General features: G+C 38.3%; 2 protein-coding genes across 4 annotated transcripts in view; one reads left to right on the top strand and one right to left on the bottom strand.

Moving 5' to 3' along the window:
- The window catches only part of LOC137298869 (LIM and SH3 domain protein F42H10.3-like), a 108,229-nt gene extending 102,083 nt beyond the window's left edge, over positions 1-6,146 (top strand). For all 3 annotated transcript variants that reach the window (XM_067831210.1, XM_067831211.1, XM_067831212.1), the window contains 2 exons: positions 1,532-1,560; positions 2,314-6,146. In XM_067831210.1, the coding sequence (XP_067687311.1) occupies positions 1,532-1,560; positions 2,314-2,490 (206 nt within the window). In that variant the 3' untranslated portion in view covers positions 2,491-6,146. The remainder of the gene's footprint in view (positions 1-1,531; positions 1,561-2,313) is intronic.
- A 905-nt stretch (positions 6,147-7,051) lies between these two features.
- LOC137298867 (molybdenum cofactor sulfurase-like) overlaps positions 7,052-23,872 on the bottom strand; it is a 77,713-nt gene continuing 60,892 nt past the window's right edge. Inside the window, exons 6-15 of the mRNA XM_067831207.1 lie at positions 20,225-20,421; positions 18,962-19,078; positions 18,204-18,578; positions 17,339-17,501; positions 16,801-16,894; positions 16,336-16,469; positions 15,598-15,744; positions 14,946-15,055; positions 13,418-13,522; positions 7,052-11,711 (exon numbers count right to left, since the gene is read on the bottom strand). Coding sequence (XP_067687308.1) covers positions 11,598-11,711; positions 13,418-13,522; positions 14,946-15,055; positions 15,598-15,744; positions 16,336-16,469; positions 16,801-16,894; positions 17,339-17,501; positions 18,204-18,578; positions 18,962-19,078; positions 20,225-20,421 — 1,556 coding nt within the window. The 3' untranslated portion in view covers positions 7,052-11,597. The remainder of the gene's footprint in view (positions 11,712-13,417; positions 13,523-14,945; positions 15,056-15,597; positions 15,745-16,335; positions 16,470-16,800; positions 16,895-17,338; positions 17,502-18,203; positions 18,579-18,961; positions 19,079-20,224; positions 20,422-23,872) is intronic.

Here is a 23,872-nt window from a genome sequence, read left to right on the forward strand (position 1 = left end):
CTATACACAGTAGAAAGAGGAGTTCCTGTTCTCTCTGCCAATGTATTTACATCATCAATTCCTTGAATACACAACTCAAAAATCAACCTTCTTTTATCTTCAGCAGACATTGTTGACAGTGCTGAGGAAAATGACGTCTGCTACAAATTCAGGGGAGGTAACTCTAATTGTACTATACTCAGTAGGCCAAGATGAGTTACCCCCCTTATACCATTACTTAGTTTTAAGTATCAGTGAATCAGCTGAGGTGTTAGGATAGCTCAAAGTAAGAAGAAAAATTCTCAATAATTATGAACCAGACTATATATGACTCCTGGGGTATCATGTACCTCTACAACAGGTGAGGCAACTACCCTGTGGTGCTGGTCGTGCTAGTGTTGTGCTGCTTTGTACTTTCACCTTCCCCTCTGTGTTCAGTGCACTGTTGTATCCTGCTGGTTGCTTTAAAACGCTAATAACTGAGCAGGTTTTCCTCAAGCGATACACTCACAATGACAGGTAACTTACAGAAGTCATGACATGGCGTGGACAAGGAACGTATCTGTATACGGCCCAGGGAAGGCTAGATACAGATGGTTCTGATGATGAAGTGTGGGTATTCTGGTTTCAGGGTAGACCAGATATTTTATTATACCACAGCCTGAATGGTATGGTGTGTTCAGTGTAAGTTGAGGTGGGTCTACTACATCTAATGTAGGCATGTATGCAGCTTCTGGTGTACATGTTTATCTGCAGTGGTACTGTCGAGTTATAATTTCTACGGCAGTAGTTCTGATCATCAGTTGAAGCTCATGTACCTCCATCAAACAGGTCAACATCTTCTCCAAAATACCGGACATTACAGACTCATTTAGTATGTTCTTTGAAAATGTTATTTTGATTAACATCATTTTGCATGGTGTGTGATTAGAATTAGATGAATTATTGACATTTGAGAGTCAGCGTTCTACTAACTTCAGAATGATGTTATGTGTATGTAGAGAGCAGGTAAGTGCTGCAGTGACAGTCATTTGAACTGCAGAAATTGCGATCTTTTGTCTTTTCAGCTTCACTACAGGTGATGTTGAAAGTGTTTCTCCTGGTACAGATTAAAAATATGCATATACACATGTATCGCCAATTTGTTGAATGTTGAAATGGTAGCAAGTGTGTTACGAACAGACTGATTTAAAGAGAGTAATGGTAATCTTATTGGACATCTTGTATTAAAGACTTGAGTTGTCATTGTATCAATGAAGGCTGATGTTTATTTTGTCTGTTCCTTGTACAGTTGTCAAGTCCAAAGGGGTATTTGAGTGGCAAAAGTGTGTGCTTGTGTCAAAGGCTGGGTTTGAATCCCACGTGGACACAAGGAATGAGACTGCTTCTCTTAAATCTTGCTGATATATTGCTGGAATATTGCAAAAAGCAGTGTAACCCAGCTCACTCACACACACAGTGCTAGCCAGGTAAAGCACATTCCAAGTGAGTCACAAAATCAGCTTACTTCAAGGTTTTTAACTTTTCCTAAGTTCTTCTTTCTTTGTTTCAGCTCCCCAACCTCCAAAGCAGAACAGAGGGGTAAGTTTGTAACAGAGCTCATGATTAGAGGTACACCTAAATATGAACAAACCAAACATAACTTGTTCCCAGTTTCTTGTTGCTTGATAACTGGGTTTGCCTATAGACTGAAAGATCACATCTTTTGCAGTAAAGAAGTTGCCTAGCCATGGAAATCTTATTTATTGGTCAAAGACAGTTTGGTCAATGTCCGTGTACAAATTTGGATAGCCAGTAAACATGTATCTGAAGTATTATGACAAAGCACAGGTCTTTGTAATGTACATTATTCAAGCTCCATACAGTGCAATGTTGTAACTTAATGTGTATTTCAACCAATGTTTGTGTTGACTAGGTGTACGTGATGCAGGAACATAAACAAGGTGTTATCTGAACAACACCTGCAGTGTTGGCAAACAAATGTTTTGCATCTGAATATCTGCTTGTTTCCGGTGTGTTAAATGATAAACATGGGAGCTAGATAAATTTGTGGTTGAATTATATTTGTTAGCTCAGTACACTCAGAGCACTACAAACCGTATTCATCTCTTTATAAACCCACAACATAAAATGTATATCTAGATGTTTTTCTAGAGCAATCCTTGTATTTTAATAGTCAGCTTTGATCTATATTACGGGCAGGAATACATTGAGTCTGTGTAATGATGGTTGTGTTTCAGTACTTTAGTTACGTTTAGTGTATGAAAACAGAATGATTACTGCCTGCGAGATGCTGATAGTTGCGTACATGTAAAACTACTTTCCTTTCTTCAGATTGTCTCTCAAGCTTTGTACGATTACACAGCGGCTGATACAGATGAAGTAGGCTTTATGGAGAATGACATAATAATCAACTGTGAACCTGTGGATGACGGCTGGATGTATGGCACAGTAGAACGGACAAACTTGCGGGGAATGTTGCCTTCCAACTACGTTCAGCGTATTAACTAGTGTGGTCAGCAGTACACTGCCTTCGTGTTGTTTAGAGACTGGGGGTGATAGATGTTACCCTTGGCTCAGACATGTCCTCATGTACGCCTCTCAACAGTGGGGAATCGCACATGAGCAAGCATGGTCAAGGGAGCTGTTATTGTTTTAATATTTTAGTCTTAACACAATAGTTTGTTAACTTAGCCAGTCGCTGATACCAGACTCTTAGACAAGATGGCTTGAAGCAGGCACCAGTGAAGTTTCAACACAACATCGAATGGGTGTTTCAGAAAGTTAAAGATCATAATACTGTCTGTGCATGCGTCATTAGTTTGTAAATTTGTGACGTTCGGTCGTCTGTGTTCAAAGGCTCATCTACTTATTTACAAAAATCACCAGATTTGAATTCAAGGAATTATAGAGAATTCTAACATGTGTCTAAAACTCATTGAAGTAAAATGACCAGCACAGCAGGATATTCTTTGACTCTGCTTCTTGTTCTAACTGCACATGTCATTGGTTAGCTTCAGCTTTGTCTAGGATGATGGGTATGCCAATGATGCGAAAAACAGGAATACTGACGTCGCCATTCCTGTAAGAAAATACAAGCAGGTTCCTGTTGGTTCTGTTTCTTCTAAACATATATTCATATTTTATCCAAATGTTTTATTATTCTCAACTTATTACAGTTGATGGCAAAACAAATTTGTCTTTTCTGTTGCCACTTTCCAGGCATGCTTCAGACCATTGCTGCAGCTAAAACCAATTGGCGCCATGTGGTAACCATGGATAGTATGGTTATCATGGCGAGCAGATGAATATGCTTTGTCATTGGTCGTGTTGATATGAATACACTGACATCACAGCACAATATATTGAGAATTTGTTTGCATCATACAAATCCTCTGAGAATTGTAAAGCTGGGCCTAGTCAATAAATTATTGGAATGGCTATTTTAATAGATTTTGAAGAGTAGAATTTTTTGACCATTTGAAAATTGTTGTGCATAATTTTGAAGTCTACTTTGCATGGAGAATTTCATGTCCCGTGAATGATGAGGATGAAGTTTGCCAACAATATACAAGATAATTTCTTTTGTTTATATGTGTGTTATATTCATCATGCAAGTTTGTCCATAAAGTTTCTCACCGGTAGTTATTTTGCAAAAAAACTCTGCTTCCTCATAGTGCAGACCTTGATTTACCCGAGTAGAGCTTGATAGTGATATCTTGATGGTTGTTCACTATCATATCAGTAAAACTTACATATTCGCAACTGTCAAGACATACACGAGAAAACCAAAAATTCATTTATTTTGTCTGTTATATTTATCTGGATTTCTGCGAACAAAGATGTGTAGATATGATTCTGCAGATGTAATAAAGAAGGGTTTGTTTGTTTCTCATCCTTCAGTATAAATACTTATGCATGTAATATGTACAAGTTTGTATGATAATTTCTTGAAGCTTTGGTTCTGTTGTAAGTTTATATACAGTGTATGACGGGTTGGAATATTGCTTCTGCATAATATTTATCTGTTACCATGGTTACAGTGTCTGGTTATGTCATGAAGCATTCTGATCCAAGACATGCTTGTGCTGAAATGTAAAGACATATTAAATAGTTATCTGTGATTTCATTAATGTAATTAAAATACTGTATCTAAATGGCAGTTGAAGAATGAGTAATTTTCTTGGAGGAGGTTATAATCGTTGACAACTAAGTTTGATATTATTCATTGTAAGCCAGTGTGGCGAGTGTTTAATTCAAGACAAGTTGTTTTTGTGTAACTTGCACTTCATAACCTTTGTGATAGTCTTATATAGTTGACAAGTTCTCTCCAAGATGGGGGAATTGTAGGTTTTCCCAGTTTGTTAAAAGATGTTGCCTATATTATTATACATATACAGCCGAGTGTTGAATGCTCACTGATGACCCTATGCAAACTGTATAAAAAGGTAAGACTCCTATCTATGTTGTAAATCAAACTCAAGATACGCAATATGTTATGTATTAAATGAACAAAGATCAAATAAGTATCCTCTTTTTTGGTTTTTCTTACAGGACTTCATATTTTCGTCTATCAGTCTGACATAAGTCTATTCACATATTTCTAAATAATGTTCGAAGTTGCTACAAATGTTTTCTGTAGGGGATAAGCAGTAAGCTGCATTGAGATGAGCCAATAGGTTTCGTGATTGTAGATTTCCTTAGACATAGGACCATCTAAACCTGTGTCAGTATAGTTGTTGATATTACAAGAATTGTTACAATTTTGCCTCCATCAGCAGAATGATGTAAGTGGAACGTTTATCTTTCGGCCATTTGTGGCATTAAACTACTGTTTTGCTTTTGGGAAAAAATTGTCAGTGTTCTGATATTTAATGTGAAACTCGTCACTCTACACACCTACTTGATATTCATTGTGTAAATTTCTTAAGTTTAATGTTTTATTGTTTCTTGATGTTTATTGATTCTCAGCAACTTTTTTATTAGAAAATTAATTTTGTCCAAGCAAAAACTAGGATTTAAAACAGAATTAAAATGAATTTGTTAACGATAATTTGTCATAGATGTAATGTAGAATAAAACTCTGGAGGGCATGATAGAAGCTCATTCCTTCCCCACTCTTTCAGTGCTTCATAGTCCCTCACAGCTTAGGATTTGCATGTAGCTAGCTTGTATTTATATACCAGTTCATCATAGATTTCAGTTGTAATATACCTTATCGCAAGCTTACTGCCATCTATTCCCCCCAAATATGACATTGTATAACAATTGGTTTTCAAAAAGTAAGGAAAACAGTACACTGTTTTGGCACGCACTTACTAAAGAAAATTGTATGATATGGATTTTATCATCACAGGAAAGAAGTCACAGGTTAAGATTGTTATTTTAATTTTAATTTTTTCATTATTTTTTTTACACAAAACAGAGCGAGATGCATATAGTACTTTGAACAGAATAATGATAATTATTTTGATGATTTTGTCATTAATGTGTCAAAAGTCTTTAATTTGGACATATCCTCTCAATGTGTTTAGCTCTCAGGAACAGTAGTGGGATATATTCAAGCAAGCTTATGATGACACTTGTAATCAGTGTAGCATAGATGGTTGATATTGTCAGTATCTACCTGGGCAATATAACTTCTGCATATGCCGTGGAATTAATGCCTACTTCAGTACATATTTAGCAAAACCATTAATTGTTTCATAATATTTACATCTTTGGTGCTTTGTTTAGTAAGATTTCCTGTTAGTTTAGTATTAGATTTTGTGATAAACAGTACAGAATCTTTTTTAAGCCTTGTTTTAGATCTGTAGGACATAAATGTTAAATTTTACCATTATTACACAGGTTTGTGTTAATGCTGAAAATTGGGACAAATTACAAATGCTCAAAGGTTTGAAGTTTTAGCATGAGAGTCTTATTTTGTGAGGAAGGTGTTGTTTTATATGTTTGGTCTGGCCCCGTGTGGGTTGGGAACAGTTGCTGCTTCTGTTAATCAGATATCTATTTTACAAGTTGCCTGTCACTGTTGCACTAGATGACGGAGAGTTTTGTATGATGTAGTATAGTAGCTTCTATCTTGTATAGCTGTCACTTTGGTCACCCTGTCAGGGGAGGCAACTCTTCATGCCCCTTCCACTTGTTGATAAACTTATATAGAAATATGTCACATGTTTGTTATCTCTGAGAACTGAAATGATCGTTTGCAGCTCGTGTGTAGAGATGCCAACCCATTACGAGTTTATCATATTTGTTATGAAAAACAATGCAAAATACATGCCTACGATAGCAGTCAAAACTGTATGAATTTTTTTTTTTTTTTTAAATACATTAAATTTAATTATCACAAAGCGTATGTACCGGACAAATAAATTTCAACCACATGTAATTCCACTGATTTAGGTGAGCGCAATGTTAATAAACAAAGTCTTAGACTTTGCATTTAAATTTTATACTTAATATGAAAATTACTTGGTAAACTTTGTATTAATTTTGGTGTAAACATACTAAGTTTTACAATTTTGGGGGCTATTAGGGCTAAAGTAGGGCTGGTATCTTCCTTCATATCATCAGGTGATGAAATACGACCCTGGCGATGATCATTTACTGATGGAGTTTCTGAGTATTATTTGCTGGGTGTTGTGCTATGTCTGATTGCATTTGTGAAGAGCAAGTTGGGATGTACGCTGCTTTTAGCAGAATTACAGCAATATCCTGGTATTGAACACCAGAAATGGGCTTCACATATTGTACCCATGATGAGCGAAAACTTCAATCACTAGGCCACCCCTTGTGACGTAGGAGCATGGTTGTGTGTACATAGTGATGGAGTCCACACTGCTCTGAAAACACTTCAGTTACAGCTGGTGTGATGAGATCCAGGTCTTAGATAACACTTCAGTATAGATATTGTGCTGACAAGCATGAAACATATCACAACCAATTGGGATTCGAACCCACAGAGTTTTCCAACATGGAAATATGGGCACCCTAGACTCCTGAAAGAGATTTGATATAAGATCAAGGTGATTCACATCAACAGAATCAATAACATCAAACATTTGTCACATTTTTTTTTTTATTCTAAACTTTGCTTTAAATAATATTGATAGATATGTCTGAGTAAATTTAATACAAATTACAAGTATAAAGGATTGATTAACAAAGAGATCAGATACCATCTGTTATTGTCTTTTGTATGACATGACCCTGGGATCAAAAGTCGTTCTGTCAGTAAGACCACAGATTTTGTCTTGTAAATAGGTATCCTATGAGAATATACCATTAAATGACATTCACTTCAATATCCAGCTGTGTTTAGGGGTTTGGGACTAAACTACCAACACAGTTGTCTACATAGTAAGTACATAGTAAGACTTAGCTAGCAGGCTGTCATCAGAGCTCTACTATATCTATGTAAGGATGTAAATATTCTATCTTGATTTCTAGACCTTTGAGATAAACTGTTATACTCTGTATTACAATTATGTCAGCAGAATAATTACACTTCACATATACTACCCATTAAAAGTTTAGACTTGCTGGTGTAAGTGTACACACTTACATACATTAGTTGTTTCAGATTTTGTGAAATAGTCCATACTGTTTAAAAGGTACTGTTACACAAGATCTGGTGTATTGTGAAAAGATTATTGAACAGAGTCCAAAAAAAATGATGAAACCCTGAAAATTGGTGAATTCTCAACAAAACTTTACACCAAAATGCACCATAACATGCACAATTTTTGCACATGCTTTTCGGCAAGTTGATGGTCCTCGTGCAGTTCAAGTACATAAAGTTTACAGTTGGTTCCCCCCAAGTTAGTGGAGAAATTCATATTTCATGTACCCACGTATACATAAATAACATACAGTGAGGTCTTTGAGTTTAAACTTTTGATGGGTAGTATGTATCAAGAGAAGCTGCAGGTTGTCAATTAATTTCAGTTTACACTTTGATATTCATTTCGAACAGTGTTCAAATATACAGGACAAATGTCCACCATGTCATTATTTAAGCACTTGGTGAATCCCACAAGGAGAGTACGATGCTGAAAAGTTGATACAAATAGAGCGCAATTGAGAACGTAAAATCTAGGAGAGGTGGCAAACATGCCTAAAGGGAGACAACTCCAACACTATGAGTACAATATAGATTTTCTACCCTAGAGCATAGTAATAGGAAAGAATAAGGAGTAATATGAATAAATAAGGTGCAAGTAGTATTTATTCCCTTGGATATATTCCAGGCGTCTATCTCTATAAACACTGAAAGCTCTTGGCATAAAATTATATATAGTCTCTGTGGAAAAGATTAAGGAGATAGTACTTGGCTTTGGTAAGAACTATTTCAATTGAAATAGGTAACAGAATAAATACAATAAGAAAACTGTTGACATACTGTTAGAATTAGTCCCTTGAACAAGGCCTCTGTTTCATATCAAAAGAATACATACTGCAGACTTAAAACAATTCTTGAAGTTCAGTTTATAACCAGCAATGTTATTGATCTTTGGGACAGAAAATGATCATGGGGAGTAGTAGTATAGGGAATGACGTCGACAGTTCTAAAACACTTCACATATAGAGTGTGCTAAAGCTAAGCAAAGCTAAGCTAAAGCTTTTGCTTAGCTTTTGCTTAGCTTTGCTTAGCTTTAGCACACTCTATATGTGAAGTGTTTTAGAACTGTCATTCCCTATACTACTGGAGTGAATGCGTACTTTTATGACATGTTTCTCTGAATTCAAACATGGCACAGTAACATACCAGTAAATGTAGAACAATGAGCAGACTGATGAAAAAGCACCAGTTAACAAACACAATAAATGCGTTGATTGTTTCACGCACACTCACAAATGTTATTAAAAATGTAAAATATCTTGAAAGACAGTCAAGAATGGCACTTTGGCACTCTGAAATTGTTTCATCAAATTTCAACTTCAGGTCGATCCTTAAAAGGCAGCATATTGGTCAAAAACAGTACATGTGGAACAACACCACATTTGATTGACCTTAACATGACGTACATATTGCAGTTGACAAACTGTTTGGCAATCTTATCACAATGTTAGCAAATGGAATTATACTTAACAGCAAAAGAAATGCAACCATTTTATGGACAAAAATTAAATAGAAGACACAAACATGAATGCTCATTTTAATGATGTTTCATTTTCTCAAATCTTAAATTTCTCTTGCTGTTTAATATATACAATCATGCTTCACGTCAGTCCTGTCCACCGGAGAATTATAAAGCCCTTGTATACAGGCATGTTGGTCGTGTAAACATTTGTTTAAAAACAATTATCAAACTGTCAAACAAGGACCTGTACTAACTCGACGTCTTCTTTGTGGAAATGTTTCATCAACAATCAACATCGTCAAACATCAAAATCATACAATTGTATAAATTGTAACATCGCAACAAAGTAGCGAAATCCCAACTTTTGTTATTCTGAAGGGATCTGTTGGACACTGAACTGTCGGTAAAATAGACGTTTACATATGATTTGTCCTCATCACATAACACAATGACTGTTCAAATTGACCCACCCTCTTTACAACGAATTATGCATAATCCAGCAGATGACTCAGAAGAGTGAAAATAATTTCGCAGCTGATAAAAGCTGGGTGAGGTACCTTTAATAATGATGATTAGTTTCAGCGATCCCTATTTCATATCATTATGTTTGATCTTGTTCAAAGATATAATAGGCTACAATTTTAAACAAAAAGATATATGAATCTCAGAAACTAATCCATGGCAGATGGATGGAATCTTTCTGTGAACAAAATATGAGGCAAATATTATGACAACTATATTAGAATCTCAAGTTCTGATTAACATGTTTTAGTAGACCTGCAGGATCAGTTCTACAATGATACATCCTTGGACTTACAACACATGGACAATACAGGCAGACTTCCGAATACCATTAACATTTAAAGATTAACACCCCATATATACATCCTCTTTCATTGTCCTATACTTAAAATCCATCACTCTATAAGAACCCACTGTCCTTTACTTAAAATACATTGTCCAGCTAGGAGATAAACATCAGGGCCAGCCGGAGGTTTCAAATGAAATATTCCCGTGCTTCAAATACTCAATAACACCCAGAAATTGGCCTACACATGATGTTTATCGACATTGTAAACACAAAAGTAAACCAAAGGGTTTTACTGTCTGCACTTGTTTAACATCAAGTACAGGTACAGCAGTGAAGTGTCTTCAGCTGGCTGTTTCAGCTGGTTCCCATGGTAGCATCTAGAGCTGCTCATTTGTGATGTCACTGAATGACGACACCACTGTTGATGACACAACAAAACAATTGTTTGCGAGGTTTCTATGTGTCAATATGCAGTGAATAGTCTTGCAGTTTCCATGAATCTAATACCATTTGAGCATGTTTTTCAACCAATCAGATTACAGAACACAGTGACTTTTGGTTTACAATGCTCGATAGCCACTGTCCTATACTTAAAAGCTTACATACTTATAACACGGGTTTGGAATAGAGCCCAGCTATATCATAGCTCTGGTTTCTGAGCAGAAAGTCAGATGAACTCATAATGACCTAATGCCCATAATGTGGCCAGCTTAGCTCATCCATCCCACACACTGCACCACATTTCACTCACCCAACACAACACTGAAGCTAGGGCTCTGATGGGTAGCAAAAATCTGACTTGAGTGCCCGAGGGATAAAACCCGACCCTGACTCAACTACCCGAAAATTATAGTATAAATTGTAGTAAGAGCTATGTGTGTCTGTTTTATCGTGTCTGCATTGTATTGAAAACTCACATGAAATCTTTCCATGAAACGTGTGGCATGGTTTTGACAAAACACAAACCTAATATCATTGACATATTTGATTATCATTAGTCTGTGCATGGCCTCATTACTCAACTGACCACTGCCAAGCAGCCCAACACTGAAACCAGATCAGGTGATGTATAGTGCCACATATGGCTGAAAAGTTTTAAGGCTTGGGTAACAATGAGCTTCAAACCAGAAATAACACAAACCGTTGTCAAAATCAACATTCATTAAAGCAAATTTCGTTTAACTAATATGAAATGTCAATTTCTTTGAAAAAAAATGCACTTTGTAACAAGGTGAAACTTTGACATCTGCAGTTAACAACATCAACACTGTTGTACATGTTGATTAATACATGTGATATGAAAACTAGAAATTCAATAAAGTGATGACAATTATAAGAGAAAACATTGTATTGAACATGAAATAACCAAACCAGCACCATAATCAAATTCTTTTAACAATCGATATCAATTTTGTTAAATTGTCAGAATTTCAATGTGGCAATGATTTAATTGGGGAAACTCATATCCCTTTAATAACAACAAAAAATTAAAATAGTGATCAAAACAACCATAACTCTGAGTTCAATGTACCCTGAGTTCGAGTACCTGTCAGAGCCCTTTCTGAAGCCAACCTTGACTTACATGACCTGATAAGTAACCCACCTTGACCTTCATACCCCAGCCCTTTGTCTGACCTTGACTCACATCCAAACACTGAAGCCGTCCTTGACCAAACACTATGGCCCAGGTTGACTTTTCCCCTCCAAGACCCTTGCCAAACCTAGTTCTTCTTGATCCCAGTCTCTGGGACAACTTGATCCCCAACCCGCAGAATTGCAGCACTGTTGGAATCGGTATTGGGAGACAAATGACGCATGTAGACACCAAATGGAACCTGGAAAAAACATACACTATCATAAAAATTTGCGAGTGAGTGAGTTTGATTTTAAACCACTTACAGCAATATTTTATCAATATAGGGGACACCAGAAATGGGCTTCACACACTGTACTCTTATGGGGAATCAAACCCAGGTCTTCAGCGTGATGAACATGAACCAATAGACTACCCCACTGTCCCTGAAAGAACAGGAAACTCCAGCTCTGAACGTTACAATTTGTCAAATGACAGCTACTGAAGTTACAGAAAGTCTCTGCATTTTGATCCTCTCCTACCATTGATTATGTATTGGATGTGAAGCAACCAAAGAAACTACACATACTGTGCTTCCATGTGAGATTTTATATTTAGAGATCAGGGCCTAGATTTTTCAAGCTCTAGGATAGTTGTTAATGTTAATGTATGGCACTTACGAGTATCTTAACTCTAAAAGAGTCTCAACAACCTTGGCCCAGAAAATTAATAGATTCATATTGTGTAATCACATCTTGTATGGCTGCTGTTATGTCAACTTCTATTCCAGTTATATCATGGCATTTCACCTTGTCTGGGAGACGATCACACATTGACCAGATGCCTTAGTATACTGATGATGGTCACACATTGACCAGATGCCTTAGTATACTGATGATGGTCACACATTGACCAGATGCCTTAGTATACTGATGATGATCACACATTGACCAGATACCTTAGTATACTGATGATGGTCACACATTGATCAGATGCCTTAGTATACTGATGATGGTCACACATTGACCAGATGCCTTAGTATACTGATGATGATCACACATTGACCAGATGCCTTAGTATACTGATGATGGTCACACATTGACCAGATACCTTAGTATACTGATGATGATCACACATTGACCAGATGCCTTAGTATACTGATGATGATCACACATTGACCAGATGCCTTAGTATACTGATGATGATCACACATTGACCAGATGCCTTAGTATACTGATGATGATCACACATTGACCAGATGCCTTAGTATACTGATGATGACCACACATTGACCAGATGCCTTAGTATACTGATGACGATCACACATTGACCAGATGCCTTAGTATACTGATGATGGTCACACATTGACCAGATGCCTTAGTATACTGATGATGATCACACATTGACCAGATGCCTTAGTATACTGATGATGATCACACATTGACCAGATGCCTTAGTATACTGATGATGATCACACATTGACCAGATACCTTAGTATACTGATGATGGTCACACATTGACCAGATGCCTTAGTATACTGATGATGATCACACATTGACCAGATACCTTAGTATACTGATGATGGTCATAGACCTGGATATGTAATCAGGTAAAACAGATATTGGAACCAATGATAGGTTTGTGTCTTATCTGTGAGACAACTCTGCAGAGCATGAAGTAACACCTGGCTAAAACGACCAATTTCACAAAGTTATTGTAGCACTACAACTGTCATAACTCCTATACTGTGCTACAATAGCTTTGTGGAATGGGGCCCATATTCACAAGCATTTGGTATGCTATGATTTACTGTAACTGCTTATCATAGGCTCTGCAGATGACAAAGATCTGTGAGCACTTTTTGGACCAGTCCCCTGGATGATGTCAATTCCAACAGCATGATTGATTACTTATGTTCATCCCACAATCATCATGAATTGTGTAGAACATCTCAAGAATTATACACACCTTTTTGCCCCTCCACATAGAGAGAGTGCGGAGTGGTTCCTTACTTCTTTCCCCTGTTTCTTGGTCCATGCATATCATCTGGCACCGGCTACACTGACCCTGACTCTGAAACACAGACCAACACCTTACTGAATCAGAGGGCACATTTTCACACTGACTGAATCACAGGACACTGTCTGACACTTAGGACATAAATGTACTGTGTTTGGCGATTTGGGAATGTAGACCGGTGGTTATATAGCCGCAAATTTAATGTTATATTGGCCCCACTTATCTCCATTCTAATTCAACTTGTTTTACACTGTTTGTCGTGACAGAAATTCATTATTTACATCAGGTCAAAGTTCCTCTAGGACAAAGGTTAATCACATCACTCGTTAAACTTACACAACTGACAGAAAAAAGTAGTTCCCCTTTCAAACTTCAACACATTTGTTATGTGGACATTGACTAAATCTGACAATGATGAATAAATCATAGTGTTATTGCTAATATGGATGGAATTATCATGAAACCGCCCACTGATTCCTTACAACGCTTCTTTAAACCTTCTGTTGTCAGTGACATCATAGTGGGTGGCATCCATAAAACTTGCTCCATGACCTAACAGTGTGGGGTCAACAGCCCACTGCAAGTAAGTTGTTTGACCTTACAATTAAATTTATTAGACTGTTTTTCTTTAACGCAAATTCCATCCATTTAAGCCAAATAGAGGGGTTAACTGACCTTGAGTGTCTGCAAATGACAATGCCCTGAAAAACAGCGTTACCCCAACAGTGTAGGAACACATTCCCAGCTTTTGGTAAATCAGTTTTTAAATTGCAACCATATACGCTGATCTTGCTACATACTAAGTTGAATTAGATTGAATGAATCATGGGACACTGCCTGACACTGACTGAATAACTGGACACCTTTTGACAATCACAGAATCACAATGGACACCGGACATGGACTGAATCACAGGATACCTTCTGGCACTGACCAAATCACTGGACACCTTCAGACAATTACTGAATCATATGACACCTTCTGACAGACTGACTTCATAATTGGACACCCTCTGACACTGACCTAATCACATGACACCTTCTTACAATTACTGAATCACAGGACACTTTCAGACAATGACTGAATCACAAGAGACCTGACACTAACTGACTCACAAGACACCTTCTGACACTGACTGAATCACCTGACACCTTCTAATGATGACTACATCACAGGACACCTTCTGAATCTGACTGAATAACCGGACACCTTCTGACGATGACTGAATCACAGGACACCTTCTGACACTTACTGAATAACCAGACACCTTCTGACAAAGACTGAATCACAAAACACCTGACACTGACTGAATCACAAAACACCTGACACTGACTGATTCACAGGACACCTTCTGACACTGACTGAATCACAGGACATCTAACTGACAACACTGATACCCTTCTCTGAAACTTATTGCTGTTCTAACCCATCCATCAGCACACTGTGAATCTGACAGTCTCACTGAAGCTATACTCACAATTAAAACATGGTTCCCAATCTTCACTTGAGTCCAATCCTCCTCCTCAAAACCTGAACCACCCCCAGTTATCAGGTTGCCACGGAAACGATGTATTAAGTTGTCAGTATCTGCAAATGGAAACATGTTCATGATAGCACATCTGGTATTGTGATCATTTCAATGTAATATGACGAAGTGTCATCTTCATGTGGGTGAACAGACCAAAGTGGTGCAAGTCTTGTTGTATGGTTGTTACTTTGACCAAATATCATGTCACATGGACAAGGGTAACTCCAAAAGGTCTCTGTAATGTCAGTATAGTTATATGTTATCTGTGTGGCAAAGAGGGAGGGAGGGAGTTTAGTTTTATGCCAATTTTAGCAATAATCGAGCCATGTCACTGCAGGGGGATACCTGAAATGGCCTTCACACAGCCATGTAGGGAATTGAACCCTGATGCTTGTTGTGTTGAGCAAATGCTTAAACCACTAGGCTACCACACTGCCCTTACTGATAGTAACAAGAGTCCTGACTTCAAGTGGGTATCAGACCCTGGCAAAACTTTACACAACAGGAAAGACTACAGTATGTATGTCGAGCAAAGAGGACAGATTACTGTCTGAGAACAGACTGGAACAAGAAGTCCTGGTCGCCTATATACTGCCCTCACCAAAATGACGCTGACATTGTCCTATCTTCTCCTGTTCTGCCTCATCATCGTCAGCCATCTTCTTCTGAAGCGACTTCACACTCTCCCTGGAGACCAACAGGAACTGAGATTCATTGGCCAGTGACAGTCTTGTTGTGTCTGAAGTAGCTGGAACAAACACGGTGAATGAAGGACATGAGACAAATTGGTAATTGACAGTGAAGCAGGCATAACATGTCCTGGGGTGAGATAGGATCCTCAACCACAGCCTTTTACACATGTAAGGCAATGTTACTGTGCTATTGATTCTGGGGCACAATAGATTGGGCTATTCATCATAATTCTGGGCACATTCTTTTTGTCATCTGCCTCATGAGACCAGGACAGATTCTATTGGAAATTCCATTACATGACATCCCCACCCACCCCTCTACACCACAGTATTCTTATCGTTTAGCCTCCTCACTGTAAGAACTCACCCTATATGGCTGCATTCTTCAGCCTCCTCAGTGTATAAACTCAACCTTTGTGGCTGTATCACTCAGGGTTTTTTATGTCAGAACTCACCCTGTGTGACAATATCCCACAATATCCTCAGTGCATCCCTCAACCTCATTGCATGAACTCATCTTTTGTGCAGCATCCTGCAGCCTCATTTGTGCATGAACTCACCTTTTGTGCTGCATCCTTCAGCCTCATCAGTGCATGAACTCACCCTGAGTGACTGCATCCTTCAGACACTTCGGTGCATGAACTCACCTTGTGTGGCGGCATCCTTCCGCCTCCCAGTCCGTGTGTCCTCCTGCTTCAGTCTCAGAAGCCTAGTTCCAGGTCTGCCTAGAGCCTCACTCAGCCAGTCTGCCACTCTGTCACCACAGTCTACAGTGTTCACCCTGTAGGACAACAGTATTCCTTTAGGATAACTGTATTCCTTGTATTTCTTACTAACAGGACAAATGAACTTCAGTAAACCCTAGCCACACTTAAAGATATCAATATGCATGCTACTCAATCAACTACAGGACTTGGCTTTGAAGTTAATATGTCTAAAAAAATCCATAGTATTGATTTCCAACAGGAGTATCTCCTCTTGTTGTGTACTTTACATGTAAACCAGAAACAGGCTTGACTCACAGTGCCAAGTGGATAATCAAACCCTGGTCTTTGGGCTTATAAGTGAACACTTTTACCATAGGGCTACCCCTGAACATGAAGGATGCTTACCGGTCTCCACAAACTTTGTTGGTACACAGCCGTCCTGTATAGTCCACACTCTCACTCTCCACCACTGTCAAAGGAATGGTGATGGATTGTGTCTCTGCAAACAAGGATTCATAATTATAACAATATAAATAATGATCACATTTATCAAGAAAATGTTGAACATATTCTGACTTATGGTGTATGTCTTTGATAAGGCTAACAATTTGTCTGCACAACACTGAGTGAGTGGTCGTTTTCCCCACTAAGCAGTATTCAAGCAAACATATGGCAGGGAACTCCAGAAAAGAGCTCCACACATTGTACCCATAAGAGGAATTGAACCCGTGTTTTCATCATGACAAGCGAGTATTTTAACCACTAGACTATCCCAGCACTACACGGAGGGTTGTTGGTATCATGAGGGCGGTGTACATCAAGACCTGCATCTGGTTTAGGCTAACTCAAATGACAAGATATAATGTCTGTGATTCTGAACTAAAACCTCCACATACCACACCAGAGTCTGTGAAAACAGTGCTGAGTCACAGACAGCTCTTACCTGGGTAGCTGAGGGTGAATGTGTTAAGCAGAAGATCTATAGAAGGCTGAAGGAGACACAACTTGGGTTCTCTCTTCTGCCCCAGAGTGACTCCACTTTCACTGACAATCATCCACTCTCTATCATACAGCAGACCTCTTGGACCAACTTCCCATGCTGAAACCTAGCACCCAGAACATCAGTTAAGACAGATAGCTATTCACAGAAAGACATTTCATTAATGGTCCATTCAGATAACTAGGAGATATGGACATGCTGTATCCTGGTTCATTGACATGGCACTACTATGGAGGAAGGAAATATGAACAATATAGTCTAAGGATCTACAATCTATGGACATATCAGATTATAAAGCTCAGAAATATGGACATGCATGGTCAAGCAATATCCTGGTTCAGTAGCCAGGACATGTCATGGAAGAAAAAAACATGGACATCACAGTCCAACAATCTACTGGGTTGGGACATATTAGACCATGGAGGTGAGTAATATATACATTATAGACCAAGGAAGTAGAGGGTATTGATTCTGTTCACTGACAAGGACATTATAGAGGAAGGAAATATGGACATTATAGTCCAAGAACCTACAGGGTATGGACATATTAGACCATACAGCACAGAAATATGGACATGCTATATCCTGGTTCAGTAGCCAGGACATATTATGGTAAAGGGAAATATGGACATTATAAGCTAAGGACCTACTGGATATAGATGTAGTAGGCCATGGAGGAGGGAGATTTGGACAATACAGACCAAGGAACTCGAGGGTATAAGATGAAGGAATACAGAGTAAGGTCCTGTACAGGAAATGGTCGAGGAAATATGGAGATTATTGACTAGGTGCTCAGAGACAGACCCACCTGGAAGGCAGCACAAGACTTGACAGGGTACAGACAGATCTTGGTGAGGAACCTAGAAGAATCAGAACATTTCTCAAGGACCTCTTCCTCCTCCTTCCTCAAGTCCTCTTTCTCTTTTTGTATCTGCCTTTCAGGACAATTTAATCTCTGACTAAGCTCAGGAACCGAAGGCATCTCTGGATTGGCACTGGAAACACTGACAGATACTGGAACAGGGAATTGTGGAATGGCCCGTCCCTCAAGAAAGTATTCGGTGATAAAACGCAGACACTGTACTGCATCTCCATATGTTGACATGTAGCCAAAGGAGATGCGAACTGATCCAGTGGGGTGACCGTCGATCATATCTTGGTCGTCTCCACAGACGTGGCCGGCCTATAACAGAGAGACAACACTACATAATTAGCCTGTAACAGTCAGTGAGACGTCTCTACATGATTTGTCCATAAAAGTCAGAAAGATATCACTACATAATTAGCCTGTTACAGTCAGTGAGACATCACAACATGATTAGCTGGCAACAGTCAGTGAGATATCACTACATGACTAGCCTGTAACGGTCAGAAAGACATCACTACATGATTAGCCGGTAACAGTCAGTGAGACATCACAACATGATTAGCTGGTAACAGTTGGTAACGGTAAGCGTGCAACAAAACAGAACAAACAAAATTTGACTGTACTTGTGTACAACTACAAATCTGAATTTTTTTGCAACTTCACCATGAAAGTAGCATATCCATATTTTAAAAACTCACCTGAAAGTTTTCCCTGATCTGTTTGGAGGTGAGTTGAAGATATTTCTGACATGCTCCAATGTTACAGAAGCAGCCGGTCCTCAGATGCACATCCTGCAGCTGGGCCATCTTGTCTACCTGCAGGTAGAGCAACAGGTGCTTGAGAAAGTGAACAGGGAACCGTATTTGTTTGCCCAAAGACAATTGTCCTCACAGTGTACAAACACTATCAACCCACAAAGTTCCAGGTTAGAAATGATCTTCAGCAACCCATGTACTTGTAAGGGGCAACTAACCTGAACAGGTTGCCACGCTTGCTGACTGGGTTGACACATGTCATTGTAATCCCAAGTGAATAGATGGATGCTCCTGCTGTTCATCACCGGATTGTCTGGTTCAGACATGATTAGTTACAGTCTGACAACATACAGGTGGAATACTGATGCGTGCTGCATTAAACATCAAATCAACCAACCAACCAACCAACCTCAGTCAGTACGAGCGGGATGAGAGGGAGACGGAGAGAGAGAGGAGGGTGAGAGAGAAAGAGAGATTAGCCTGTAACAAAGAGAGAGGCTGACATTGCTGACTTCATGTTGACTGTGTGATATACTCTGAAAGCATATGTTCAAGTCCCAAATACGACACCCACAAAAGTACTATAATCTGTACTTACCTGAGAAAGTGTAACCTCAGATATAACATATGCTATGTGCGACTACTTTCTTAGAGGCTTTGTGTATTCATACAGTATTATAACCCTTGTCAAGTGATAAGTGAAGACTCAATTTCCATTCTCAGCTCCCTTGGAATTATACAATCCATCCCAGTGGGTTCCCATTAACTGTCTGTGAGTTCAGTATGGTGTCGTTTGCTTGTCTAAACACTGATAGTCTGATATTCAATTGATAGCTCTCCTTCGGAGAAATATTTCATTGTAATTTGGATGATTGTGTGATGATTTTGATACATGTGGGACTTCTAATGTTAGAGATATTAGAAACTGAAGACTTATATTCACTTCCTGGTATTCAATAATGCACATTCCCATTTATAGTGAAAACATTTGTATAAGCTGCTATTGATACATGCAACTTATACAACTACCATGTCAGTGTCTGTTCACCAGTCTAGTGCAAATTCACTACTAGTTTACTCATTCACCTGATGAATAAGTACTCTGAAACATTGTGTCCATAAAAAATAAAGAAGATGACATCCATAAATTTTTGCTTCTGTGTGTATCACTTCTAAATGCCTTTCAAAGACTCAATATCTGCAAACCTCAGCAAAACCAACAAAGTCTCCATTGTCCCTGAGTATGTTGAAGTTGACAATGGCTCCCTGGGTCTGTATGTCTTCGAAGCCCTGGCAGTAGATGTGAGCGACAGGGGAGCCATTACCGTGGTGTAGCTGAAGGAGGTGGTCATGGAAAAACTTGGCGACAGAGAAAGTGTGGCTGGACACCCTATCCATGTCACCTGCAAACAGAATGATGACACTAAACATCTGTCAAAATATTGAGTAATTACTACAATAATTTTCTAATGATGTTACAGAACACATAACATTTTTCCCAACTCTAAAAGGGTAAAAATGGAGACAATCACTGGCTGGTTCTGCGGGAATCTTGAGCACATGCTCAGTGGTGGTGTGCATTCTGGTTTCACATTCTCAAAAGAGTATCAATTCTATCCTCTTTAGTTGCAGGAATATGACTGAACTACAATGGTTCCAGTATCAAATCTGTCTCCTCACTAAGATGGGTTATGTGGACAGTACAAAATGCAATTAGTGTTCTAAATAGATCCGAAAAGTTGAATATTGCACAAATGCAAAGACCGATAATAATAATAAAGAGGGGAAATCATTCTTTTGGCTACCCATAAAAAAATAACAATCCCTTAAACCTTGTAATTATCTGGTCAAAATTAATAATTTTTAACTTCAGAAAAATAACCACAATTCCACTTCATACAGAAGGAGCTCACTGAATTTTATAACCCTATGTCATTAAGTATAATAGAGACTTCTTAGATAAGGTTTGGTTAAACTGCCATGCTCTATTTTCCTAAATACACTGTCACTGTAAATGCTTAGAATATATAAAGTACTACAAAAATGAAAAATATAAAAAATATGTATGAATCAGGATAAGGTAAAACAGAATAAACAGCATTAACCACAGTTTATAAATAACTATGACTAATCATCTTTAACCAGTACCATCACAACATGCCACAAATATACTGGACAAAATAAGTTACGGATATTGGCATTTTTATGTCTGATATTTTATCAGTGGTTCAAGGAATAAATACATCATTATTCATAATTTCAAAATTTACAAATATCCCTAAATGTTTCTGTCCAGTATATAATGGTAGTCTGTAGCAAATAGTCAGGACCACACCATCCAGTGACTGTTATTATGATCAACAATTCTTGCCATTTGGGTACAATGACATGCATTTACCAAGTCAATGAACTTGAGGTGTCCTTGGGTAGCCTCGTGGTTAAAGCATTCCCTCATCACACTGAAGACCAAGTTTGATTCACCACATGGGTGCAACGTGTGAAGCCCACTTCTGGTGTCCCCCACCATGTTATATAGCGGAAACATTCCTAATATCAGCATAAAATCAGACTCACTAACTAAGCTACATAATCTCATTATCCCAAATGAGAAACGGAAATGTCATATAACAGTATAAGTGAAGGAAGGACGACTGAGATAGGAACATACAAGCAATCCTGTGTGTATATCACTGTCAATAGTTGAGTAGTATAACTGAAAGAAGGACAACTGAGATAGGAACGTGCAAGCAATCCTGTGTGTATATCACTGACAATAGTTGAGTAGTATAACTGAAGGAAGGACAACTGAGATAGGAACATGCAAGCAATCCTGTGTGTATATCACTGACAATAGTTGAGTAGTATAACTGAAAGAAGGACAACTGAGATAGGAACATGCAAGCAATCCTGTGTGTATATCACTGACAATAGTTGAGTAGTATAACTGAAAGAAGGACAACTGAGATAGGAACATGCAAGCAATCCTGTGTGTATATCACTGACAATAGTTGAGTAGTATAACTGAAAGAAGGACAACTGAGATAGGAACATGCAAGCAATCCTGTGTGTATATCACTGTCAATAGTTGAGTAGTATAACTGAAAGGACAACTGAGATAGGAACATGCAAGCAATCGTGTGTGTATATCACTGACAATAGTTGAGTAGTATAACTGAAAGAAGGACAACTGAGATAGGAACATGCAAGCAATCCTGTGTGTATATCACTGTCAATAGTTGAGTAGTATAACTGAAAGAAGGACAACTGAGATAGGAACATGCAAGCAATCCTGTGTGTATATCACCGACAATAGTTGAGTAGTATAACTGAAAGAAGGACAACTAGATAGGAACATGCAAGCAATCCTGTGTGTATATCACTGTCAGTAGTTGAGTAGTATAACTGAAAGAAGGACAACTGAGATAGGAACATGCAAGCAATCCTGTGTGTATATCACTGACAATAGTTGAGTAGTATAACTGAAAGAAGGACAACTGAGATAGGAACATGCAAGCAATCCTGTGTGTATATCACTGACAACAGTTGAGTAGTATAACTGAAAGAAGGACAACTGAGATAGGAACATGCAAGCAATCCTGTGTGTATATCACTGTCAATAGTTGAGTAGTATAACTGAAAGAAGGACAACTGAGATAGGAACATGCAAGCAATCCTGTGTGTATATCACTGACAATAGTTGAGTAGTATAACTGAAAGAAGGACAACTGAGATAGGAACATGCAAGCCATCCTGAGTGTATATCACTGTCAATAGTTGAGTAGTATAACTGAAAGAAGTACAACTGAGATAGGAACATGCAAGCAATCCTGTGTGTATATCACTGTCAGTAGTTGAGTAGTACAACTGAAAGAAGGACAACTGAGATAGGAACATGCAAGCAATCCTGTGTGCATATCACTGACAATAGTTGAGTAGTATAACTGAAAGAAGGACAACTGAGATAGGAACATGCAAGCAATCCTGTGTGTATATCACTGACAATAGTTGAGTAGTATTACTGAAGGAAGGACGACTGAGATAGGAACATGCAAGCAATCCTGTGTGTATATCACTGTCAATAGTTGAGTAGTATTACTGAAGGAAGGACGACTGAGATAGGAACATACAAGCAATCCTGTGTGTATATCACTGTCAATAGTTGAGTAGTATAACTGAAAGGACAACTGAGATAGGAACATGCAAGCAATCGTGTGTGTATATCACTGACAATAGTTGAGTAGTATAACTGAAAGAAGGACAACTGAGATAGGAACATGCAAGCAATCCTGTGTGTATATCACTGTCAATAGTTGAGTAGTATAACTGAAAGAAGGACAACTGAGATAGGAACATGCAAGCAATCCTGTGTGTATATCACCGACAATAGCTGAGTAGTGTAACTGAAAGAAGGACAACTAGATAGGAACATGCAAGCAATCCTGTGTGTATATCACTGTCAATAGTTGAGTAGTATAACTGAAAGAAGTACAACTGAGATAGGAACATGCAAGCAATCCTGTGTGTATATCACTGTCAGTAGTTGAGTAGTATAACTGAAAGAAGGACAACTGAGATAGGAACATGCAAGCAATCCTGTGTGTATATCACTGACAATAGTTGAGTAGTATAACTGAAAGAAGGACAACTGAGATAGGAACATGCAAGCAATCCTGTGTGTATATCACTGACAATAGTTGAGTAGTATTACTGAAGGAAGGACGACTGAGATAGGAACATGCAAGCAATCCTGTGTGTATATCACTGTCAATAGTTGAGTAGTATTACTGAAGGAAGGACGACTGAGATAGGAACATACAAGCAATCCTGTGTGTATATCACTGTCAATAGTTGAGT

This window comes from Haliotis asinina, chromosome 10 (assembly GCF_037392515.1).
Source record: "Haliotis asinina isolate JCU_RB_2024 chromosome 10, JCU_Hal_asi_v2, whole genome shotgun sequence".
Classification (NCBI taxonomy): Eukaryota; Metazoa; Mollusca; class Gastropoda; order Lepetellida; family Haliotidae; genus Haliotis; species Haliotis asinina.